The 24,361-nt window shown below is 42.9% G+C and overlaps 1 protein-coding gene across 1 annotated transcript in view; it reads left to right on the forward strand.

The window, feature by feature from the left end:
* The first annotated feature begins 1,023 nt into the window (after nucleotides 1-1,023).
* Nucleotides 1,024-24,361, forward strand: part of LOC139278908 (mitochondrial inner membrane m-AAA protease component AFG3L2-like) — a 55,487-nt gene continuing 32,149 nt past the window's right edge. The window contains exons 1-7 of the mRNA XM_070898165.1: nucleotides 1,024-1,295; nucleotides 7,074-7,158; nucleotides 10,477-10,539; nucleotides 11,129-11,232; nucleotides 11,966-12,115; nucleotides 19,638-19,709; nucleotides 21,090-21,214. Coding sequence (XP_070754266.1) covers nucleotides 1,200-1,295; nucleotides 7,074-7,158; nucleotides 10,477-10,539; nucleotides 11,129-11,232; nucleotides 11,966-12,115; nucleotides 19,638-19,709; nucleotides 21,090-21,214 — 695 coding nt within the window. The 5' untranslated portion in view covers nucleotides 1,024-1,199. The remainder of the gene's footprint in view (nucleotides 1,296-7,073; nucleotides 7,159-10,476; nucleotides 10,540-11,128; nucleotides 11,233-11,965; nucleotides 12,116-19,637; nucleotides 19,710-21,089; nucleotides 21,215-24,361) is intronic.

Raw genomic sequence — 24,361 nt, forward strand, 5'->3', positions numbered from 1 at the left:
TCATATGATATAGAAATAAACTGGTCTTGCTAACTGCAAATATTTTCCCAGCAATATCTTTAACATCATTTATATTCTTGAATTCTTAAGTTTATCCTAATATTTTCTTGCATAAGTGACTGCACTTCAAAAAGTAATTTAGTGGATGTGAAGCACTTTGGGATATCAGGAGAAATTATAATGCGCTATAAAAATGCGAGTTAGTTTTGATTGACTGAGTTTGGCGCATTGGCAGAAGGTTGTTCATACCCTGTGGCAGTACTTGGACACGTAATCGAGGAGGGTCCTGTCTGCCTGCTCAGGTGAGCGCTATTCACTCTACTTGGAACTCGTCCACGGCAAACGAGCCAAAGGCGGGCAGAGGAAACGTTGCAAGGACACCCTCAAAGCCTCCCTGATAAAGTGCGACATCCCCACTGACACCTGGGAGTCCCTGGCCATAGACCGCCCTAAGTAGAGGAAGTGCATTCAGGAGGGCGCTGAGCACCTCGAGTAACGTCGTCGAGAGCATGCAGAAATTAAGCGCAGGCAGCGGAAAGAGCGTGTGGCAAACCAGGCTCCCTGCCCACCCTTTCCCTCAACGACTATCTGTCCCACCTGTGATAGAGACTGTGGTTCTCTACTGTTCAGCCACCAAATAACTCATGCTAAGAGTGGAAGCAAGTCTTTCTCGATCCCAAGGGACTGCCTATGATGATGATTATGATTCGAAGAGCTGAGGAATTTTCCCAGAGTTCGGGCCAATATTTATTCTTCCAACGCCGACAAAACTCTGTATGCAAAAGTGGCTGATCTCTGTTTTTTTTGGGGGGGGGGATTTAAAAAAAACATAGGCTTAATTAAAGTCTCGACTCTCACACAGAACAGAACCGTCGTGTATCAGTAGCACAGCAGCCTGGCAGACACAGTAATCGGCTCTGGTTGCAATGAACAGTTATTTTCGGCAGGAAGGACGTTTTCCCACCGGAGCGAATTAGTTAAAGGACCGGGGGCCTAATTTGAGGCCGCTTGCAAACTGCCGTCAGTGATTCTCAAACTTTAAACTTTACAGAAGGAAAATAAGGACCGGAAGTTTGCCTGTCAATAAATCGGTTTTACTTTACAGCTGTAGCTGTATGGCGGAGTGAGAATACACTACTATTGTCAGTGGCGGCGGGCGGCGGGCAGCCCGCGGCCTGAGCTGACATTGAGCGGAGGCCATGGTGCTCGCACTGAGCCTGCTGTTCGCCCGGCAACGGCTCCTCACCCGGGGGCTGTGGGCCACACCATGGCCGGGACAGCGCGGCTGCTGCCAGGTGAGCTGGGGACCCGGGGGTGATTACTATGTGAACCTGTACTCACTGAGAATCCGTTCTGTGTGAACGTGCCCTGTGTGTACCTGTCCTGTGTGAATGTGCCCTGTGTGTACCTGCCCTGTGTGAATATGTCCTGTGTGTACCTGTCCTGTGTGCACTGTGTGTACCTGTCCTGTGTGTACCTGTCCTGTACGCACTGTGTGAACCTGTCCTGTGTGCACTGTGTGTACCTGTCCTGTGTGCACTGTGTGTCCCTGTCCTGTGTGTACCTGTCCTGTACGCACTGTGTGAACCTGTCCTGTGTGTACCTGTCTTGTGTGCACTGTCTGACCCTATCCTGTGTGCACTGTGTGTACCTGTCCTGTGTGCACTGTGTGTACCTGTCCTGTGTGCACTGTGTGAACCTGTCCTGTGTGAATGTGCCCTGTGTGTACCTGTCCTGTGTGAATGTGCCCTGTGTGTACCTGCCCTGTGTGAATATGTCCTGTGTGTACCTGTCCTGTGTGCACTGTGTGTACCTGTCCTGTGTGCACTGTCCTGTGTGTACCTGTCCTGTGCGCACTGTGTGAACCTGTCCTGTGTGCACTGTGTGTACCTGTCCTGTGTGCACTGTGTGTCCCTGTCCTGTGTGTACCTGTCCTGTACGCACTGTGTGAACCTGTCCTGTGTGTACCTGTCTTGTGTGCACTGTCTGACCCTATCCTGTGTGCACTGTGTGTACCTGTCCTGTGTGCACTGTGTGTACCTGTCCTGTGTGCACTGTGTGAACCTGTCCTGTGTGCCCTGCTGCTCCAGTGGGTGAACACTGATGAGTTTCTATTTATATAGCGCCTTTAATGTAATTAAAACATCCCAACGCGCTTCAAAGGAGCATTGCCTAACATTTTCACCGAGCCAGATGGCCAAAAGCTTAGCCACAGACATAGGTTTTATGGAGCTTTTAAAGTCGGGGAGAGGGTTGCGGAGGGAATTCCAGAACAGGATGCAAGGCCGGCCAGGAATGTGTTGTAATAGTCAAGTCTAGAGGTAATTAAGACATGGATGAGAGTTTCAATAGCAGATGAGCTGTGACAGGGCTGACTCCAGTGTTGTTATGGAGGGGGAATTAGGTAGTCTTGGTGATGGAGAGAATAGCGGGTCGGATGCTCCGCTAGGTCAAATAGAACGCCAAGGTTGTGAACAGTCTGGTGAGCCTCAGACCCTGGCAAGGAGACGGATGGAGTCAGTGGCCAGGGAACAGAGTTTGTGGCAAGGACTGAATACAATGGTTTTGGTCTTCCTAATATTTAATTGGAAGCAATTTTTGCTCATTCAGTATTGAATCTTGGACAAACTGACAACTCCGAGGCAGTGGAGGGATCAAGAGAGGTGCTGAAATAGAGCTGGGTGTCGTCAGCGTACATGTGGAACCTGACCTCATGTTTTTGGATAATGCCGCCGAGGGGCAACATGTAGATGAGAAATATGAGGGGGCCCAGGATAGTTCATTTGGGGACACCAGAGGTAACGGCGCGGGAGCATGATTAGAAGCCTTGCAGGAGATTCTCTGACGACGACTGGATTGATAGGAATGGAACCAGATAACGGCAGTCACAGCTGGGCAATAGAGGAAGGACATAGTAGGAGGATGATGTGGTCAACCATGTCAAAGGCTGCAGACAGGTCGAGAAGGATGAGGGGGAATTGTTTACCATGTTCACAGTCACACAGGATATCATTAGTGACTTTGATGAGGGCCCTTTCAGTGCTGTGGCAAGGCAGAAACATGATTGGAGAGGTTTAACCATGGAGTTGCGGGAAAGATGGACAAGGATTTGAGAGGCGACAACACGTTCAAGGACTTTATACAGCGGTAGTTTGCAAGGACAAAGGAGTCATGGGAGTTTTTTGAGGAGGGGAGTCTTGATAGCAGATTTGAAGGGTAGGGGGACAGTACCTGAGGAGCGGGAGCCATTAACAATATCGGCTAACATGGGTGCCAGGAAGGGCAGTTGGGTGATCGGCAGTTGGATGGGTATAAGATCGAAAGAGCAGGGTGTGGGTCTCATAGACAAGGTAAGTTCGGAGAGGGCATGATGGGTGATAGTTCAATGCTTCAGGGCAAACAAGCAGGTTATCTTAAAGCTGCGCCTCAGCTAGTGGTTATTCTGGAAAAATAGGTGTGTTTAAGTCAGAGGTGAGCAATTATTTGGGCTGGAGGGCCACTTAACACATTTTGGTAAAAGATTAAGGGCCGCACACCGCTGTTTCCTCTAAGGTATGCAGCCGCAAGGTCGTTTACCAGCTTCTGACACTAAAAGAGATTTTTGCTTTGCCAAATTATTTGCAGAGAATCCTCGACTCCTATTTTGAAGTCTAGCAGCAATACCAACCAGTTACCGAATGACAAAACTAGATTTGTCTGGAGTACAATTGGGCTCAATTTTCCCCAGTGATTTGCACTGTTTTTTTTTGAGCAGGCTGCTCTTTTTGGCCTAAGTGGGGAAACTGGTTTTTCAAATCAATTTACACCAGTGTAACTCAGTTAGTTACGATTTTTTTTTGGTCAGTTTTTTTTTCAGCCAATGGGGGTGTAACCAGTCACCTTCGCCAATTCTGGCTGTTTAGGGAAGTTTGGCCAGCTGAGAGTTACTCCAGTTCTGCTTAGGCCAGCGTATGTGACCTCTCTAGAAAAACCTTCCGGAGAGTTAAGGAAATCAGCGCAGCAGATGCCCGGACACACTAAAAGAATCGAAAAATACATAGCAGCAACTTACCTCCAACCCCGCCCGAAGGGCTTGTCGGTCCGGGCAGGGTTGGAGGTAAGTTACTGCTATGTATTTTTCAATTCTTTGGGGAAAATTGAGCCCAATGAGTGTGTATATTTGTTTTTCCGAAGGGTTGTACATAAAAGGTTCAAATGGAAACAGGTTTAATTGTGGAGCAGTGTTCGCTTAAGGGGATGTATTTATTTATCATATAAACAGGCTCTTAATTTGACCTCATTAAATGTCAATTTGTGCTCTTTTTCACCAAGTCATATCAGCAAAGTTTGAGGAGGAATTATTGCTCTTCCTGATGCTTGGGTGGATTATTTGCAAATACTTTGCTTTATAACTGGAACAAATAGTATAGACCACAAAGACCAAAATTGGAAGGGGAGAAAAGACCTTTTATTTTTTTAAACCGTTTGTGTCCAGTGTGGTTCAGTGGGTAGCACTCTCGCCTCTGAGTCAGAAGGTTGTGGGTTCAAGTCCCATTCCAGGAATTTGAGCACATAAATCTAGGCTGACACTCCAGTGCAGTCCTGAGGGGGTGCTGCATTGTCTGAGGTGCCTTATTTTGGACGATACGTTAAATCAAGGCCCCGTCTGCCCATTCAGGTGGATGTAAAAGATCTCCTGGCACTATTTCGAAGAAGAGCAGGGGAGTTATCCCCGGTGTCCTGGCTAATATTCATCCCTCAATCAACATAACAAAAACAGATTATTTGGTCATTATCACATTGCTGTTTGTGGGAGCTTGCTGTGTGCAAGTTGGCTGCCCGTTTCCCACATTACAACAGTGACTACACTCCAAAAGTACTTCCATTAGCTGTAAAGTACTTTGAGACGTCTGGTGGTTGTGAAAGGCGCTATATAAATGCACGTTTTTCTTTTAAACAAAAGGGGGGGAAAAGAGGGGATACTTTTTCTACACGTCAAAGAAATTCCACCTACAACTGACAAGAATAATAATTTTTTCTGCTTGTGTGCTGATGCCTGAGCTCTCATTCGGCCTGGCAATGTGCTGGATTTGTTACGAACGGACGATCGGAATTGGTTACGGTTAAATAAACAATGGGGATAAGAGGCAAAAATAAAGACCCAGCAAGAAATACAGGAGATGCTGCATTGTTGAATGATGTCACCAGAAACACATTTGTACCCACGAAATCATTAGCGTCAGATCTTTTTAAAATCGCGTCGGGGAGCATCGCTTTTGCAAATTGATAAATTGAATTAAGTATTACAGTGTGTTCACTGGCTGCATTTCGGGTCCATCACTGACCCATGAGAAGTAAAAGTGGATAGACTAATGTGCAGCTCGAACTCTGTTCGCTTTCTAGCGGGCCAGATAGAATAACGGCAGGCTGAATTTTGTCCACCTCTGGTTTAAGACTTAATAGTTTGGGAAATAAAATTGATGTGATTACTTTAAAATAATTCCCACACATTTAGAGATTGCCAAATCAAGCACCTTAATTTAAAAAAAAATCGAAGTCAGAATCAGAAAATTGTCGGTTCAAGTCCCACTCCAGAGATTTGAGCAAATAATCTAGGCTGACACTTCAGTGCAGTACTGTCGGATGTGCCACCTTTGGATGAGACGTCAGACTGAGGCCCTGTCTGCTCTCTCAGGTGGATGTAAAATATCCCATGACACGATTCGAAGAAGAGCAGGGGAGTTCTCGCCAGCGTCCTGGCCAATATTTATCCCTCACACATCACTGACTGGTCATGATCTCATTGCTGTTGGTTGGACCTTGCTGTGCGCAAATTGGCTGCTGCATTTCCTACATTACAACTGACTGCACTTCAAAGATACTTAATTGACTAAAGCGTGCTTTTGGGCATCCTGTCGTCATGAGAGGCTCTTGCAAATGCAAATTACTTTTTAAGACCCAATCTACTTTTGGCACAAGAAAGTTTTTGTAAATCAGAACCTAAAACGAAGCTTGCTAGATACAAGCTGTTACGGGTTGCTGTTGATTTTGCTGAAAATGATATTTCTTTCTGTCTGTTTTTGAATAAATGCTTGAAGCATCACCTTTTCCACATTGATAATCAGGAATACTAGAATCAAAGATTGCACAATACGCTCCTGTTACATTTATTTCCTGTCGCACAGATGCTACAATTAAAATACATTGGCCCAGAAATTCCGGCCTCCCGGGTCCGTACACTAAGGCATCGCAAAGGCCGGTTTTCAGCGCATAGTGCGCATGTGCTGAAAACCGGCTTTTTCGATCTGTCAACAGATCCTCCGTATCCCCACATCCAGGACATTTGCATGGGCAAGATTGCGGGATTTACCCGTATCTTGCCCAGCAAATGTCCTAAAAACTCTCGCACCTGATAAAAGCAGGCACGTAGCCTACTTTTACAGGCGTAAGAGTTTTAAAATACATAAAAACATTTTTAAATAAATTATAAAAACACATTTTATTGCTAAAAATTCACAATTTTAAAAAATCGGAAAAATTTATTTTTTATAATACATAAATAACTTTAATTTAAATTAATAAAAATATGTGGTGTATTTTTTTTCTATTTATTATTGCTGTTTGGGGAGTGTTTCATTCATCATAATGGGAACTCCAACTTGCGGAGTTCCCATTATTATGAATGAGAATATACTTTACCTTGATTGGCTGCCCAGAGCCATGTGACTGCAGCTCCAGCCCTGCGCACGTCCTGACATGCAACCGCTCCGACACACACTCAGTGGAGGCCTCAGGACTGGGGACTCGCGTGGGCACGGCAGCTTCAGGTAAATGCGCGTCTTTTTAAAGTTCTTCCCTCGATCATCCGCGGGAAGCAGCCGGCCGGGATTTCTGGGCCATGATGCTGAAAGATGATTAATGTAGTCTAAACAAAAGCTTTGCACAGTTAAACTAAAAATAGTTGTAATCTTGCTTTAACCAGACAGGACCTTTTGCCCAAATGAAATATTTAATAATCCTGTTCGAAAACTATTGTATTTTGATGTGTATAGTGAGGACTCTGCAGAGTTTAATTATTTTTTTTCTGAATTCAGTCTATCAGACCATACATTGGCAGAAATTCCGGATATCAAGGAAATAAGTTGACTTTTAGATTGCTCTGTTCGAAACAACCAAAAGGTAATGTGTAAATGAATCAATTTTTATTTATACCATAGCCAAACTAGTGATTTACAATTAATGTTTTTTATTCTTGAAATTTAGTATGTATTTCCTGTAGTCAACTCAGCAGCTTCGAAGTCTAATACAGTACATTATGAGGGAACTGCTGTAAAAGTCAGTGCAACAATAAGATTCTGGCAGATTGCTGCATTTATCCCACCTCCCCATAGATTCTGATCAACCTGAAAATGTTAAATATATTCATATGAAATTCACGTGTGTCAGTTAAGACACCGGTTAAAATGGCAGACATACAAATGACATCTGAGAACGTTAAGGCCCCAATTTCACCGACCGGGGTAGGTGGCGAGTTGTTCCTGCTCCTGGCTCCATCCTGCTCTGTGAAAAGAATTTTACGTTGATGGGGCTTGTTAAGCCCGCCCTGCGTGGTTCCCAGCCAATTAAAACGAAGCGGATCTGATGATGTCATTCGATGATGCTGCAAACACCAACAAGCACTGCACAAAGGCGCACGGCTGCATCCAGGCCCTCCCATGACTCGCTCCATATGCTAATGGATTGAGTGACAGCATGCAGAGAGGTTCTCTTCCCTTCCAGTGGGCAGAAGAGACCTCCCCAAGAGACCAATGCAGCCTGGTTGCACATTGCACAGGAGGACACAAGCAGGGGACCTGGCAGCAACGGCGCAAACCTTTCAGTGATCTCCGTAGATCACGAAATGTTATTGCAAAGTCACACTCCACCTCATCCTGCTGTGCCACTCATCACATCCCCATCACTCTGCCTTCCCTACCCTACTTCTGCACATCCTTACTCACACCTCGAGAGTCTCATCGCCGAGAGCATGCAGAAATCAAGTGCAGGCAGCGGAAAGAGCGTACGGCAAACCTGTCCCACCCACCCTTTCCCTCAACGACTATCTATCCCATCTGTGACAGGGACTATGGTTCTCGTATTGGACTGTTCAGCCACCTAAGGACTCATTTTAAGAGTGGAAGCAAGCCTTCCTCAATTCCGAGGGACTGCCTATGATGATGATGGACTCTCACCAACTTGCCTTGCACCTCCACCCATCCCTCTATCTACATTTGGGAAGAGCTAACAAGGCAAGGGAATACACATTAAATGGTACTACACTGAAAAGTGTAGAGGAACAAAGGGACCTTGGAGTGCAGGTCCACTGATTCCTGAAGATAGCAGGCCAGGTAGATAAGATGGTTAAGAAGGCATATGAAATACTTGCCTTTATTAGTGGAGGCATGGAATACAAGAGCAGGGATGTAATGCTTGAACTGTATAAAACACTGGTTAGGTTGCAGCTGGAGTACTGTGTGCAGTTCTGGTCACCACATTACAGGAAAGATGTGATTGCACTGGAAAAGGTGCAGAGGAGATTTACGAGAATGTTGCCTGGACTGGAGAATTTTGGTTATGAGGAAAGATTGGAGATGCTGGGTCTGTTTTCTTTGGAATAGAGGAGGCTGAGGGTAGACAAGATTGAGGTGTATAAAATTATGAGGGGGCTAGATAGAGTGGATAGGATGGACCTATTTCCCTTAACAGAAGGATCAACAACCAGGGGGCATAGATTTAAAATAATTGGGGGGAGGTTTAGAGGAGATATGAGGGGAAATTTCTTCACCCAGAGAGTGGTGTGGATCTGGAACTCACTGCCTGAAAGGGTGGTAGAGGCAGAAAGCCCCACCACATTTAAAAAATACTTGGATGGGCGCTTGAAGTGCCGTAACCTACAGGGCTATGGACCAAGAGCTGAAAAGTGGGATTAGGCTGGATAGCTCTTGGTCGGCTGGTGCGGATACGTTGGGCCAGAATGGCCTCCTTCCATGCTGTCAATTTCTATGATTTTATGACTCACCCTCATCCTTGTCCAATCATACCAACTAACAACACACAATGGTAGGGACTTGAGCCTTTTAGGCAATGTTCATGTAAAGTTTGAGGTAATGTGTTGTCAAACATTGAAATCTTTATTTTCAGCACTTTGCCTTCTTGGACAGATTTTTGTGCACCTTTGGAAATGGTTCAGTGAGTTGTAGTGAATGGTGAGATGTAACGGTACCCTCTGCAGTGATGATGAATGTGAAAGGAATGACTTGGTCATTGCAGAAATGCTTTGTGGGGTGGTGCCAACCTGGCGCATCATGTGGCAGCCAGGGTGTACAGCATCAAGTGAAATAAATCTGGCCATGGTGAGGCCATCTCTGGCCTCCTAGGCAGCAGTGTGGTCAGGTGCTGATGCCCTGTGTCCTGTGCATCAGCACCTGTGGAGAAGGTTGGTGGTGGTGGTGATGCTGGTGTGTCTAGTGCTGTTGGTGTTAGAGCTGATCATGGTGGGATTCTAAGGACCAAGGTGAGATTTTTTTCAAGGGCAATGATGCTGATGGAATAGATGGGAGCTGAAATTGAGATGACAGAAGCGATCTGTCAGTGGTGATAGAGGTTGCTCCAAGGAGGTGACACTGGATATAGAGTTTACTCCAAACACTTCCAAACTGCATATAGCTCAAAAGTGTCTTCCAAATCCTGAAGACTCCAGCTTCTAAGATTGAAAAGTGAACAGCTGAAAAATGGTAGCTTTTATACCACGTTTTCAGCTGTCACCTATTCAGAAGAGGGAGAGTCATTGAAAACCCAAGCTACATGCCTGACGTGATCCTCGAGGGCCATGAACCTCATCAAAAAGCTGAAAAAAGGTAAGTACATGTTAAAATACCGTTTACGTACTTTTTAACAAACTGTTAATAATGTCAGTTGCCTCCCCCACCACTTGGTGTAGGATCTGTAAAGCGCAGACAGACTCGGCACTTGAGAAACTAACGTGGAGGGGGGTTGACAGCGGGCTGTCAATCTTTTTCATTTTGATAGGGGACCCGCCCTCTCGGCGCAAGATTCCGGCCTAAGTGTTCATTGGCTGATGCTTGCACCATGCAATTTCAACACCAAGATGATTTTCCTCCTCTTAAACAAAGTCATTTTATTAATTTTCTTAAAATGTTAGGGCCAAAAATATACTACCCCTATCAGAAGCCGGTAGGGACTTGCCAATCCACTCTCCTTTGGACTATGTGCAGTGTTAAATGCAGCAATGGCATCAACATTGATCTATGGAACATGAGACCTGATCGTAAAGATGATGCATCCAACTAATCCTTACCCCACTGTTCTGGTCATTTTGAATAACATTTATTTTAGATTCACCTTGCTAGTAATTTTTAATAGCTAGTAAGAATTATTTCATTAAGCAGCGTTATATGTAATGAGAGTGAGTTTTAATTTAATTATTTCTTGTTTCAGGGTTTGAGAAATATTTCCCCCAAAATAAACCGACAACAGGACTGAAAGCCAGTGACATTAAAGGTAAAACACACTTGGGTTTTGAATCTGAGAATGCACTTCCTGATTGGATAGATCACCTGTCTATACAAGTGTCTCTAATACCAGTGCTGTTCCACTACATTTATTGCCCATTCCTAATTTACCCGAGAAGCTAACTGAGTGGCTTCCGAGGCCGCTTAAGGCAGTTAAGAGTCAACCACATTGGTGTGGGACTTGAGTCACATATGGGCCAGACCAGGTAAGGAAGGCAGGTTTTCTTCACTATAAGGGACATTAATAAACCAGTTGTTTTTTTTTTTACGACAGTCTAGGCCTTCATGGTCACTTTTACTGATACCAGCTCTTTATTTCCAAAATTTTTTCGGAACTACCATGAATTCACATCCTCTGGATTAGTAGTCCAGTCCTCTAGATTACTAGTCCAAAAACATAAGCCACGCTACCATACCTGAACAATATTAGTTTATCCAACTATTGGCTCTCCCCTGCCCTTGGATTCGACACTACTTGTACCCACGTGGGTGCGTCTTTATGGGAGGTTTTGCGCAGGTAAATGCTTCTAAGCACAGGATCAAATGTTATCTCATTAATCTGATGCCTTTGTCTACAGCAAAACCAAAGGAGTCTGGAGGAAGTACTGGAGGTGGGGCAGGAGGCAGTGGCAAGAAAAGCGGGAAGAAAGAGGAATCCACCTGGTGGAGCCGGATGCAGAAGGTTTGTTTTTTTGGGAAAGTCAGTTCTCTTGCTGACTAATAGACACAGCAAATTATTGGCTTATAAGGTATAATATTGTACCTTTTAGTGAAGTAATCTCTTTATGAAATGTCAAAAAATATCCTGTCCATCAATCTGTAATTGAAACAAATAACCACAGTAACTCACTGTACAGAGATGAAATCTACTGAACCAGATCTATATACATAGAAAGTCCGGTTTACATTGGAGGATTCATTATTATTGTTTAACCTTTCTCAATTAAAGAATTGTTTTAGTTATCAATCTTTTAATCATTGCAAATGATTGAGTGTATGAATTTCTAGTGTTTTGAATGCATGAATAATTCAGAGAGAGTAAAATATACTTTTTTTAAACAAAATCAAATATGACGAGTTATGCCATACCACTAGCACACAATCGATTGTCTGAGCAAGAACACATGCCATATTATAACGTTGTTGGGTGAATAAGCATGCTACCCTTATTGTAAACTGACGTTTAACCAGGATTTCAATCTTTATTTTCCATTTAGCACTTTAAACATTTTTTATTAGTATTTCACAACTGAAAAAAACTTTACACTTGAAAATTAACTTACCAACAAATCTTGTAGTGATTTGATTATCCTTCGTTTCCATAGCTAATAATTCACTTCAGAGGGACTGAATGGCTGGCACAGGTAAACATTTTTATGTGATGTCTTCTACATTGTTCTTTTTATTAATTCTAGGGAGACCTTCCGTGGGATGATAAGGAATTCCGATATTTGGCGGTGGGAATAGCTGGACTTTTCTCTGGATTCATGTACTTCTACTATCGGGACACGGGCAGGGAAATCACTTGGAAAGATTTTGTAAATTATTACCTGACACGAGGTGTGGTAAGTTGTTTTAAAACCTACTTCCTCATTACAAAAAGTGGTGCATGACAGTGTGGAAAAGTAATGTGGCACCTGTGCAGCTTGGGCTCCCTCGTGGCCCGTGATCAATACACCATGTGCATGTTACTTGCTCATACAGCCAAGGAAGGCCTCCGGTTTAATCCCTGCTCCCTGACAAGTTCAGCTATCTCCTCTCGCATGGCTCCTGCTCCTGATTTCTGCTGGAAAGTAGACATTAGACGAGGACACAATATGGCTCACTTGTGATGTTCTCAATTGAACTGAAAGCAAACACTTGAGCGTAGACTTTGCTGGCTCTGACTCTATGGCTCCATCCTGGAGCTGTGATGTGCTTTCCATCTGCCAATTTGCTCACAGGCTGATTTCATGGGACCTTCCAGGTTGGAAGATTTTTACTATTTATTTAACTTTTTATGAAAGTCAGCTTCTGGTTTGCATTGGAGCATTTTAAAAGGATGTGACCACATGGGAATAGAAATTTGTACAGCTTTTATGAAAGCTGAAGTGATGCAAGGAATCTTTTCAAAGACTTTCTAAAGACTGCCTTTAATGGGTAAAAAATAAAAAGCCTATCTAGAATAGAATGGTTACAGTACAGAGAACGTCAGCTAGTCCCACTTCCCAGACTTTCCCCGTAGCCCTGCAATTTTTTTTCCTTCGGCTACTTATCCAATTCCCTTTCAAAAGCCACGATTGAGTCTGCCTCCAGCACCCTTTCAGCAGTGCATTCCAGATTCTAACTGTGTAAAAAGTTGACTGACAGAAATAAGTGACAGACAAAACGTATATGGAGGCAGGAAATGGAGTTTGTGTAAAAGTGATGGAAGAGTGCAGAACCTGAACCACTGTTTGATGACTGGCAAGATGGTGTGCTTCTGAATAAGGCGGGTCTGAGGAGAGCTGTCCTGTTTGTCACTCCAGGGCACTCTCCCCAGAACACAGCACTACATGGTTGGCAGGAGCTGGTGGTCTGGCTCAATGCTTTGCGCAGTTCCTCGCATGAACTGATGGTGCTGATAATCCATGTGCTAGACTGAACGGAGGTGGAAGCAAAAGATTTGAGTGTGCTGGTCATCTTGCCTGCCACTGACGGTGCTGTCCCTATGGTGCAGGTTGGGTGCAAGTGTCCCTGCAGCAGGTGGAACAGACCTACAAGCAGCTGACGCGGAGCCTGCAGAGCCAATTCACTGCAGTCATTGACAGGTAGGTGTGCCAGGTCCCTCAAATATCATTGAATCATCAAATTTTACAGCACAGAAGGAGGCCATTCCATCTGTGGTGCCTGTGTTGTCTCTGAAAGAGCTATCCACCATCCCATTCCCCCCCCCCCACTCTTTCTCCATGCCCTTTTAAATAGAATCATAGACCTTTTAATTTTGGATTGTGGCACTGGTGGTTGCAGCCAAACATGCCTGTTACTCCCTGATCTCCTTGGGAGGTTTTCATGTTGAGATTTGCTTATCTCTAGACTTTCAAATAATCAGGATCGAGTGCAAACCAATATGGTGGGTATATTGTGTTTAATCAGGGTTTAGGACGGAATATAACACACTAGTTATACAGCAAAAACATACGACCGTGACAAGTAGCTGGTACCGGACCCGATCGGACAGACGGTTGGCGTGCGTGAACAACTCTTCTTATTCGTTCTCCTCCTTGCCTCATGTGCCTCTCTTCTTGAATTACCCAGGAGTGTTAGACTAGATTCAGCATGGGTCCACTCTCGGAAGAGTGTTACACTATCTGATCCACTCTTGGGAGCTCCTCGCACCACGGTCTGCCTAAGGGTTCTTTAGAACTTCCTTTTTTTAGGGGTGGGCCTGAGGTAGAATAAAGGACAGGACCATTTAACCTATAGAGGTTTTTCTTAAAACAAGGTGCCCAATGGCATGTCGAGTTCTTTGTCTAACTTGCCGATGAAGACCGTCCCTCAAGGAGGGGTCTTCACAACCTTTACACATGTTTTCTTGTTTATACGTTTTGAACACCAATCCATCTAACTCGACCCTCTTATCTCGTCCGGTCCTGTCCCCCAAAGCTATAGTCTCTTATCTCATCCTGTCTTATCCTCCCTGGTCTCAGGCACATCCTTGGGCCATTAAATCAGAGGCTCAGACTAGAGCTGCTCCCCTTTATCTAACAGACTGTTCCATCCTGAGATGATATCTTAACTCCTATAAATTCCTTCTATTCTACTTTTAATTATCTTCGCAAGCAGTTCTGTTAAACTCCAAAATCTACCTTAGCATTATAATATCGTTATTAGTTATAATGCAAGAAACATAGGTTCAGCCTTCAATTGACTACATTAAAGACTAAGTCAAAATCCTAAACGTACAGACAACAGACAGCTCAGCCTGGCAAAACCATGTCATACTATGGGCCCTATGTGGAATGTCATGCATCTTCTAATCTAACTAATTAAAAACACTGTCGCAAATTCTAATGCAAGTTTTCCTAGGAAATCGAAACTTACACGTTCCAGTAAGACACAACTTATTCATTAACTCCTTACTTTCGAAAGCAATGACAGGATTGGTCCAAGTCAGCATGGATTTATGAAAGGGAAATCATGCTTGACAAATCTTCTGGAATTTTTTGAGGATGTAACTAGTAGAGTGGACAAGGGAGAACCAGTGCATGTGTGGTGTATTTGGACTTTCAAAAGGTTTTTGTCAAGGTCCCACACAAGAGATTGGTGTGCAAAATTAAAGCACATGGTATTGGGGGTAATGTACTGATGTGGATAGAGAACTGGTTGGCAGACAGGAAGCAGAGAGTCGGGATAAACAGGTCCTTTTCAGGATGGCATGCAGTGACTAGTGGAGTGCCACAGGGCTCAGTGGGACCCCAGCTAATTACAATATACATTAACGATTTAGATGAAGAAATTGAGTGTAATATTTCCAAGTTTGCAGATGACACTAAACTGGGTGGCATTGTGAGCTGTGAGGAGGACGCTAAAAGGCTGCAGGGTGACTTGGACAGGTTAGATGAGTGGGCAAATGCATGGCAGATGCAGTATAATGTGGATAAATGTGAGGTTATCCACTTTGGCGGCAAAAACACGAAGGCAGAATATTATCTGAATGGCGGCAGATTAGGAAAGGGGGAGGTGTAATGAGACCTGGGTGTCATGGTTCATCAGTCATTGAAATTTGGCATGCAGATACAGCAGGCGGTGAAGAAGACAAATGGTATGTTGGCCTTCATAGCGAGGGGATAGGCGCAGGGAGGTCTTACTGCAGTTGTACAGGACCTTGGTGAAGCCTCACTTGGAATATTGTGTTCAGTTTTGGTCTCCTAATCTGAGGAAGGACGTTCTTGCTATTGAGGGAGTGCAGTGAAGGTTCACCAGACTGATTCCCGGGATGGCGGGAATGACATATGAGGAGAGACTGGATCAACTGGGCCTTTATACACTGGAGTTTAGAAGGATGAGAGAGGATCTCATAGAAACTTACAAGATTTTGACGGGACTGGACAGGTTAGATGCGGGAAGAATGTTCCCGATGGTGGGGAAGTCCAGAACCAGGGGATGCAGTCTTAGGATAAGGCGTAGGCCATTTAGGACTGAGATGAGGAGAAACTTCTTCACTCAGAGTTGTTAACCTGTGGAATTCCCTACCACAGAGAGTTGTTAATGCCAGTTCATTGGGTATATTCAAGAGGGAGTTAGATGTGGCCCTTACGGCTAAAGGGATCAAGGGGTATGGAGAGAAAGCAGGAAAGGGGTACTGAAGTGAATGATCAGCCATGATATTGAATGGTGGTACAGGCTCGAAGGGCCGAATGGCCTACTCCTGCACCTATTTTCTATGTTTCTATGTCTCGAACAGAAACATACAATCATTTAAACACAGTATTATTTGCGTCACAATTTCATTCACATAACCATATATTTTTAGGTATCCCTAATTTCTAACATTCATATATCAAGTTCCACTTGAAACATGAAATATTATGAGTGAGATGCTTTCCTAGCAAACCTAGCATTAAGGCAAAAAACACTTGCGAAAGGGCAAGGACATGGACTCGGAATATGTTCCAGTTAGATGCCATGACGTCCCTGGGTGAATTGAATGTTGATATTGTGGGCAAAGCTTAACAGATCCCATCTTCTTTAAGGATGATCTTGTTATGCAGAACTTTTGGAAAGAGTTTCTGTACAGTAAGTTTCTCTGTGATATTGGAAATAATTCTGCTGCTCTCATTAGGTAAACATTTCTTCTATGATCTGATCTATGGTGGGATGGAGTCTCAAAGCAGGGAAGTCTTACTACAGCTATATAAGGTATTGGTGAGGCCACACCTGGAATACTGCGTGCAGTTTTGGTTTCCATATTTACAAAAGGATATCCTTGCTTTGGAGGCAGTTCAGAGAAGGTTCACTAGGTTGATTCCGGGGATGAGGGGGTTGACTTATGAAGAAAGGTATAAGATTATGAGGGGGCTTGACAAGGTGGATGCAGAGAGGATGTTTTTACTGATGGGGGAGACTAGAACTAGAGAGCATGATCTTAGAATAAGGGTCCACCCATTTAAAACAGAGATGAAGAGAAATTTCTTCTGAGCGGGTTGTAAATCTGTGGAATTCGCTGTCTCAGAGAGCTGTGGAAGTTGGGACATTGAATAAATTTAAGACAGAAATAGACAGTTTCTTAAACGATAAGGGGATAAGGGGTTATGGGGAGCGGGCGGGAAAGTGGAGCTGAGTCCATGATCAGATCAGCCATGATCTTACTGAATGGCGGAGCAGGCTCGAGGGCCTTATGGCCTACTCCTGCTCCTATTTCTTATGTTCTTATGATTCAGAAACACAGGAAAATTACATGAAATGTTAACTGGAAAAAATTGCATTCATACACTAATTGGAATAAAAATGCACCAAAGATTAGCAGAAAAATAAATACTTCCATATAATAATCATTAGCTTAAAATACAAAATCTGTAATTAAAATAAATTACAATCTTATTTCCTTCTCTCCCTTTAAATGTGACATTTACCTGCTTTCCTTTAACATCTCATTATAATGGCAAGGGCGGGGGGAGGGGGTGAAGTCCTGTTCGGTGGGTCACCTGTCTAAACATTGCATGTTTCAATGGACTTGCTAAAAGCCACCATTGACATGCTGAATGCTCACGTAATTAACCTGCTGCTCAAAATGAGTGAGAGTGAGGCAATGTTCCTGCTAAGCTGCGCTGCCGTGCAACATTCTGGAAATCCCACGCAAGCCGCTCAGCAGCTTTTAAGTGGAAAAACTGCGCATGCATGAAAATCTGAATGGGCCACGCAGCCCGTTAAAGGGGCCACGCACCCAAAAGAAATTAACAGGAACATTAGAATGAAGTATACGGCCGTGTATCTCCAAATAGTAAGTAGATCAGCGCATGAATCCAGTGTGGACTGGGTAGAAATGCTTGCAGCCCAATTTCTCAGTCCTCGGTCACCCGAAATTTGCCGCCACCAGCAATACCACCAGGCGGAAAATCTTCTCTTTGCTGTCCAGGCTCACAGATTAAGATTGGCAATTTAGATAAGTCTGCCAGCATCTTTGGGCTGTGCACTCGGAGGTGAAAAAGGGGCTGAAAATTGGGACTGAGAAAATGAGCAGTTGAGTCCAAATATTAACAGCCACAATATACAGGTCTGTACTAGTTGTTGCAGTACTCAGTTGCTATCAATAAATACCAGGTGGATTTAATCTGAGGTACTAGGGCCCCTAAGCCTTGACAATCTGGCCCTCCATACCTGGTCAACTTAGTCCTATTTATGCTTATATTTCTTCTTCGCAAATTTGTCCTGTTGAATTTTGTGGGCCTTGGGTTTTTTTTGTGAAATCTTGAATCAAAGCACCTAGATTGGTTAGTACCTGCAATTTGAGATCTATGTGTGTTAATGGGAACATGGATTTAAACTTTATATGTGGCCCCTGAGACTGATCTATCGCATGAAGACAAAAGCTTGAACACCTGTGCTGTAAATGTTGTACTAACCTCTGCTGGCTGGAACCTGTTACTACAACAATGTATCTGTGACATTTTCCTTATTATATTAAGGATGCTAACATAAGTGAGGTATACTGAGCAATACTGCCTTTGCCATGGCAACGGAAAAACCAGCCAGTAGCAGTCTGGTTTCCTCTGAAACGTGGAACCTGGCTGCACATGTTCAGATCCATACTTGCATGATTTGTGATTGTGTTTCCAAATCCACAGTGGCATCCTGAATTTACACAAAAGCATGTGGTCAGTGTATGGACTTTTTTTTCACTTGACTGCATGTGTTTAGAATTACTTGTTGGAGGGAGTTGTTGCATTATAACACACATTGGTATTTTCAACATCAGGCCACCAGTAGAGGTGTGGAGCAACAGGATTGGAGTGCAATTTAGTTGCTGTATACTGGGATTTGCAATGGTATTTCAAGTCAAGATTTCTTTACCCATACACAAAAGTTTTACAAATGCTACAGGTTAACGTTGCCGAAATAAAGATTCAAATAAATGTCTCTCAAAGACACACTCCCTGCAATTTTTTCTCATTATTTTGTATGATGTCCCTCGAAGGATCTCATTTTTGATGCAGCCTTTCCCTCCTCAATCCACCCCAAAAAAAATATTGTCAAATCAATTGTTGCTTCAAAGGAAGATCATTTTGCCAAAACTTTAGAGTGACGACATCACATGAAGTGAAATATAATGGCGCATAGATGGTAATTCCTTTTGCAGGTCACCATAGTAGAAATGGGGCTTGCGAGTTTGGCTGATTCAACAGATTTTTGACTTAAGTGCTGCCGCTGAATTTGCTGGTATTAATTTGCCCCTTTCAGTCTGTTACTGAAACCAATAGCATTAAATTTCATAGTTACTATCATTATATACCCAATAAATGTTTATTTGGAACTGATTTATCAAACGTTTATAAGCAGCATGAGGGAAATTGATTAAGTAATGTTTTTATGTGGTGTAGAAAATGAACACTGCAACTGGGTTTTGTATTAAAATAACTTCCGCTTTAAAAAAAATTCATTCTCTGGATGGTGGGCATCGCTGGAAGTGCCTGCATTTATTGCCCATCCCTAGTTGCAACTGAGTGGCTTACTAGGCCACTTCAGAATGCAGTTAAGAGTCCGCCACATTTGGTTGAAATTCAGCTTGGCAGTTTTAGTAAGACCAGACTGAAGGTGGAAGCCAATGTCACTATTGTGTGTCAGCAACAAGCTCTCCGTGCTGATGATGTTTTACTATTGAAGATAAACACATTTGCTCAGTTTCTCCTATGATGGTTCACACAGGAACTTGGGACAGTGCGAGTTTTAATTCGGAAGTTATGAACTGGTTATTGTTGTATATTTATGGTGCAGATCACTACTTCAGAAGCTGTAACAGTTCTCTGGAGTGTTAAAGTATCACATTGTCTTATTACTTGTATTGAAAAAATACATTTCTCACGATTGCTGGCACAGGAGTCTCCTCATTACGTTTGTTTCTCATTTCAGGTCGATCGCCTAGAGGTTGTCAACAAGCAGTTTGTGCGGGTGATTTTCACCCCAGGAACTACAACCGATGCAGTAAGTTGAGTCTGACCTAAACTCGTTTTGTCTGGGTGTAGTAAAAACTGTAGAAACAATTTTTTTTTCAAGAAGTTCTAACAAAGCTTCATAGACCTGAAACATTACTGCTAGATTTCTTTCTGAACAGATGCTACTTGACCTGCTGAGTGCTTCCAGCATTTTCTGTTTTTATAACATTAAAAGTGAGATTAGACAATAGAGGGCGCTCTTGTCCAATATTCCGTGTACTCAGCAGAAATCCTAGTGAATGCTCCTTAAAGCTAGAATTACCTGAGTTAAAATCTCATGCTTCCAGCTCGTATTTGCCGTGGAATTTAGCTTTAAACAGCAACAAACGGCAACACTTTAGAGGAATAAATTAGGATAAGATTCATATGGACTTGTAATATTTTTGTAACCTGATTAAATGTGATAGATATTTTTTAACATTTTTATTGATATTGATAATTTTTAAAAAATCATGATCAGTGCCACTGCTGCTGTGTAAGTAGACTGCCATGCCCTGGATATTCAGCAGAATATCTGATTGCTGTCTCCTTTTTCCCCTCCTCTGAAGCCTACTGTTTGCTACATGTACTCTCTTCAGATGAGAGCATTGGGCAAGCATGCTAAGTTTTACAACTGCTTCCTTATTTGATGGGTTGATTAATTTGTTGTTAATCAAGGTGAGGAATACCACTCCGAGGGGGTACTTTGAGCATCCAATATTTACCTCGAGCATCTCTGGTATAGCATGTCACCATCACTTGCCTTAACTCCAACTTCAACAAGTGATTCTTTTTTATTTTTTCACTTTTCTAAGACAACCAGTTTGTGCTCAGGTATATAATGTGGACCTATGTTCTTTGGGAACCACGTTGATACTGTCCAAACTCACTTCACATAAAACGATAATCTGGGTTGCATTTGAACCTAAGGCCCAGATCAAAGGACAATGTAAAACTTCTGTCCATCAGTCTCCCAAAATCCTTTATATGTGCTTAAGTGTTCCATTTCTGTAAAGAATCCCAATGTTGAGGGGTTAATGTATATCAATTTGTATTAAAAAAAAATTAAGTTTTACATATAGAAAAAATATTGCTACATTATCTTGAAAGGAGGATCGTCACATCATATTTTAACTTACCTTTGCTTCCTTTCATTATCACTAAAGGAATAATCTATTTGTTTAAGATTGAACTAATGCAAATTTAATTGGTGTTTCACAGAATTTAGAAAAGATTTGTCCAAAATCTCGATGTAAAGTTAGACATTTAGTTTTGTTTGAATAAAATGTTATTAAATTACCAAATATATTACTCAACAATATTACTAAATATAAGAATATAAGTTACTGTATTGTTTAGTAATTTGATAATCTATCCCCTATTCTCTCAGAGCTACGTGTGGTTTAATATTGGAAGTGTGGATACATTTGAGCGCAATTTAGAAAATGCGCAACAGGAGATAGGAATAGAACCAGCAAATCGTGCAGCCGTGGTGTACAACACAGAGAGTGATGGGTGAGCAGGAAACCGAATGAATGTGTGCTTATGGTCCCTTAAAATAAGTGTGTGTGGGTGTCCATATAGTGGATTAGTGTCTGGGTACTTTAATTCGGGACAATCTGGACTTGTAGGAGTTAGTAAGCTCTCTAGCATCAGATCTTGGTTGCTTTTGGAAGAGGTGGTTATTAAAGCAGTGTACTGCAGTAATCAGGTCACTCCAACTGCATGCAAATTATTCTTTTTATATTGTCTAGATAAGTAATTCCAAGTCCGGTTCCTTGAAAATGTAATTAGCAATTACTGATTTTTTTTTTAAAAACCTAATAAATAAAGTAGTCGTTTGATGTAGTGTATATGGATTTTAGCAAGGCTTTTGATAAGGTCCCACATGGCAAACCGGTCATGAAAGCAAAAGCCCATGGGATCCATGGCAAAGTGGCAAGTTGGATCCAAAATTGGCTCAGAGAGGCAGGAAGCAAAGGGTAATGGTTGATGGGTGTTTTTGTGACTGGAAGGCTGTATCCAGTGGGGTTCCGTAGGGCTCAGTACTAGGTCCCTTGCTTGTTGTGATATACATCAATGATCTAGACTTGAATATAGGGGGGTATGATTAAGAAGTTTGCAGATGATACTAAAATCAGCTGTGTGGTTGATGATGAAGAAAAAAGCTGCAGACTGTAGGAAGATATCCATCAACTGGTCAGGTGGGCAGAACAGTGGCAAATGGAATTTAATCCAAAGAAGTGTGAGGTAATGCATTTGGGGAGGGCTAACAAGGAAAGAGAATACACATTAAATGGTAGACACTGAGAAGTATAGAGGAACAAAGGAACCTTGGGGTGCATGTCCACAAATCCCTGAAGGTAGCAGGCCAGGTAGATAAGGTGGTTAAGAAGGCATACGGAATGCTTGCCTTTATTAGCCGAGGCATAGAATGCAAGAGCGGGGGGGGGTTATGCTTGAATTGTATAAAACACTAGTTAGGCCACAGCTGGAGTACTGCATGCAGTTCTGGTTACCGCATTACAGGAAGGACATGATTGCACTGGAGAGGGTACAGAGGAGATTTTCGAGGATGTTGCCGGGTGTGTAGAATTTTAGCTATGAGGAAAGATTGGATAGGCTGGGTTTGTTTTCCTTGGAACAGAGGAGGCTGAGGAGAGACCTAATTGAGGTGTATAAAATGATGAGGGGCCTAGATATAGTGGATAGAAAGGGACTATTGCCCTTAGCAGAGGGGTCAACAACCAGGGGGCATAAATTTAAAGTAATTGGTAGAAGGTTTAGAGGGCACAAAAGGGGAAATTTCTTCACACAGAGGCTGGTGGGGGTCTGGAACTCACTGTCTGATCTTCGCAAATAATTTACTTTGTATAATGTTGTGAATTAATAGTAATTCCTACTGGATTTCTTTTATGAGCAGGAAGGATCATCATGTGGAACTGGTAAATTTATTGTAAAATTGGACGTATACATCCCATGTATCACACCCATGTATGTTAGATTCCCAGACCCCAAAATAATTAAAAGGCTTTCAGATTAGCTACAAAATAAGCGTACACCAGATGTTGCAGTAATGAGTAAAAGAAGTATTCAAAAGTTTGCTGAAATATTACAGTTCAGTTTGCTAAAAAAATATTCATCAATTCAAATTAAGGATTAATCTGTTGAATCTGTTCTAATGCCTCTATCTTTTGCACCAGAACTTCTGAAGTGTCCTTTTTCCTCAGCAAAGAATTTCCCAGTGCTGTGGTCAACAAGGTCTTTGATTAGGTCTATCCCATTTCCCATGCTTCTGCCCTGACCTTCTCCTCACAACCATGAAGAGTCCCTCTTCTATCCAACCAGCCTTCACATTTTACATTACATAGGATATATGGCACAGAAACAGGTCATTCGGCCCAACCAGTCCATGTCGGCGTTTATGCTCCACTCGAGCCTCCTCCTGTCTTTCCTCATCTAAATCTATCAGCATAACCCTCTATTTCCCTTCTCCCTCATATGCTTGTCTAGCCTCCCCTTAAATGCATCTATATTATTCGCTTCAACCACTCCCTGTGATAGCGAGTTCCACATTCTCACCACCCTTTGGGTAAAGAATTTTCTTTTGAATTCCCTCTTGCAGATAATTTTCTGCCATTTCTGCCACCAAATACATATTCCCATCCCCTCCCTCCCTTTGCTTCCTGGAGGGATTGTTCTCTCTGTGACACTCCGGTTCACTCTTCCAGATGCATAGAAACATATAAAATAGGTGTAGGAGTAAGCCATTCGGCCCTTCAAGTCTGCACCACCATTCTATATGATCATGGCTGATCATTTTTGCAACTTTGGTACCCCATTCCTGCTTTCTCTCCATACCCCTTGATCCCTTTAGCCGAAAGGGCCACATCTAACTCCCTTTTGAATATATCTAACGAACTGGCCTCAACAACTTTCTGTGGTAGAGAATTCCACAGGTTCACAATTGTCTGAGTGAAGAAGTTTCTCCTCATCTCGGTCCTAAATGGCTTACCCCTTACTCTTAGACTGTGACCCCTGGTTCTGGACTTCCCCAACATCGGGAACATTTTTCCTGCATCTAACCTCCAATCCCATCAGAATTTTATATGTTTCTATGAGATCCCCTCTCATCTAAATTCCAGTGAATATCAGACTAGTTGATCCAATCTTTCTTCATATGTCAGTCCTGCTTTCCCGGGAATCAGTCTGGTGAACCTTCACTGCACTCCCTCAATAGCAGATTAGGAGACCAAAACTATGCACAATATTCAAGGTGTGGCCTCACCAAGGCCCTGTACAAATGCAGCAATACCTGCCAATCCTCCACCTCCCACAGTTGTTCAGGATGCCAGAAAACCCTTCCGTGTGAGACGCAATCTAGTATACTGAATTCACTTGTCATGATGCAGTCCCTTCTACGAAGGGGAAACCAAATATAGGTTAGGTAACTGCTTTGCTGGACACATCTGTATTGTTCACAAGTGCGGCCTGGAGCTACCTGTGGCTCATCACTTTTTAACTCCCTGTCCCATTCTCACTCTGACCTCACACTGTTCTAACAAAGCTCAATGCAAGCTTCAAGAACAATATCTCGTCTTTCTCCTCGGCACCCTATCAATACAACCCTCTGATTTGAACGCTAACTTCAGATACTTCAGA

This window comes from Pristiophorus japonicus, chromosome 13, assembly GCF_044704955.1.
Source record: "Pristiophorus japonicus isolate sPriJap1 chromosome 13, sPriJap1.hap1, whole genome shotgun sequence".
Taxonomy (NCBI): Eukaryota; Metazoa; Chordata; class Chondrichthyes; family Pristiophoridae; genus Pristiophorus; species Pristiophorus japonicus.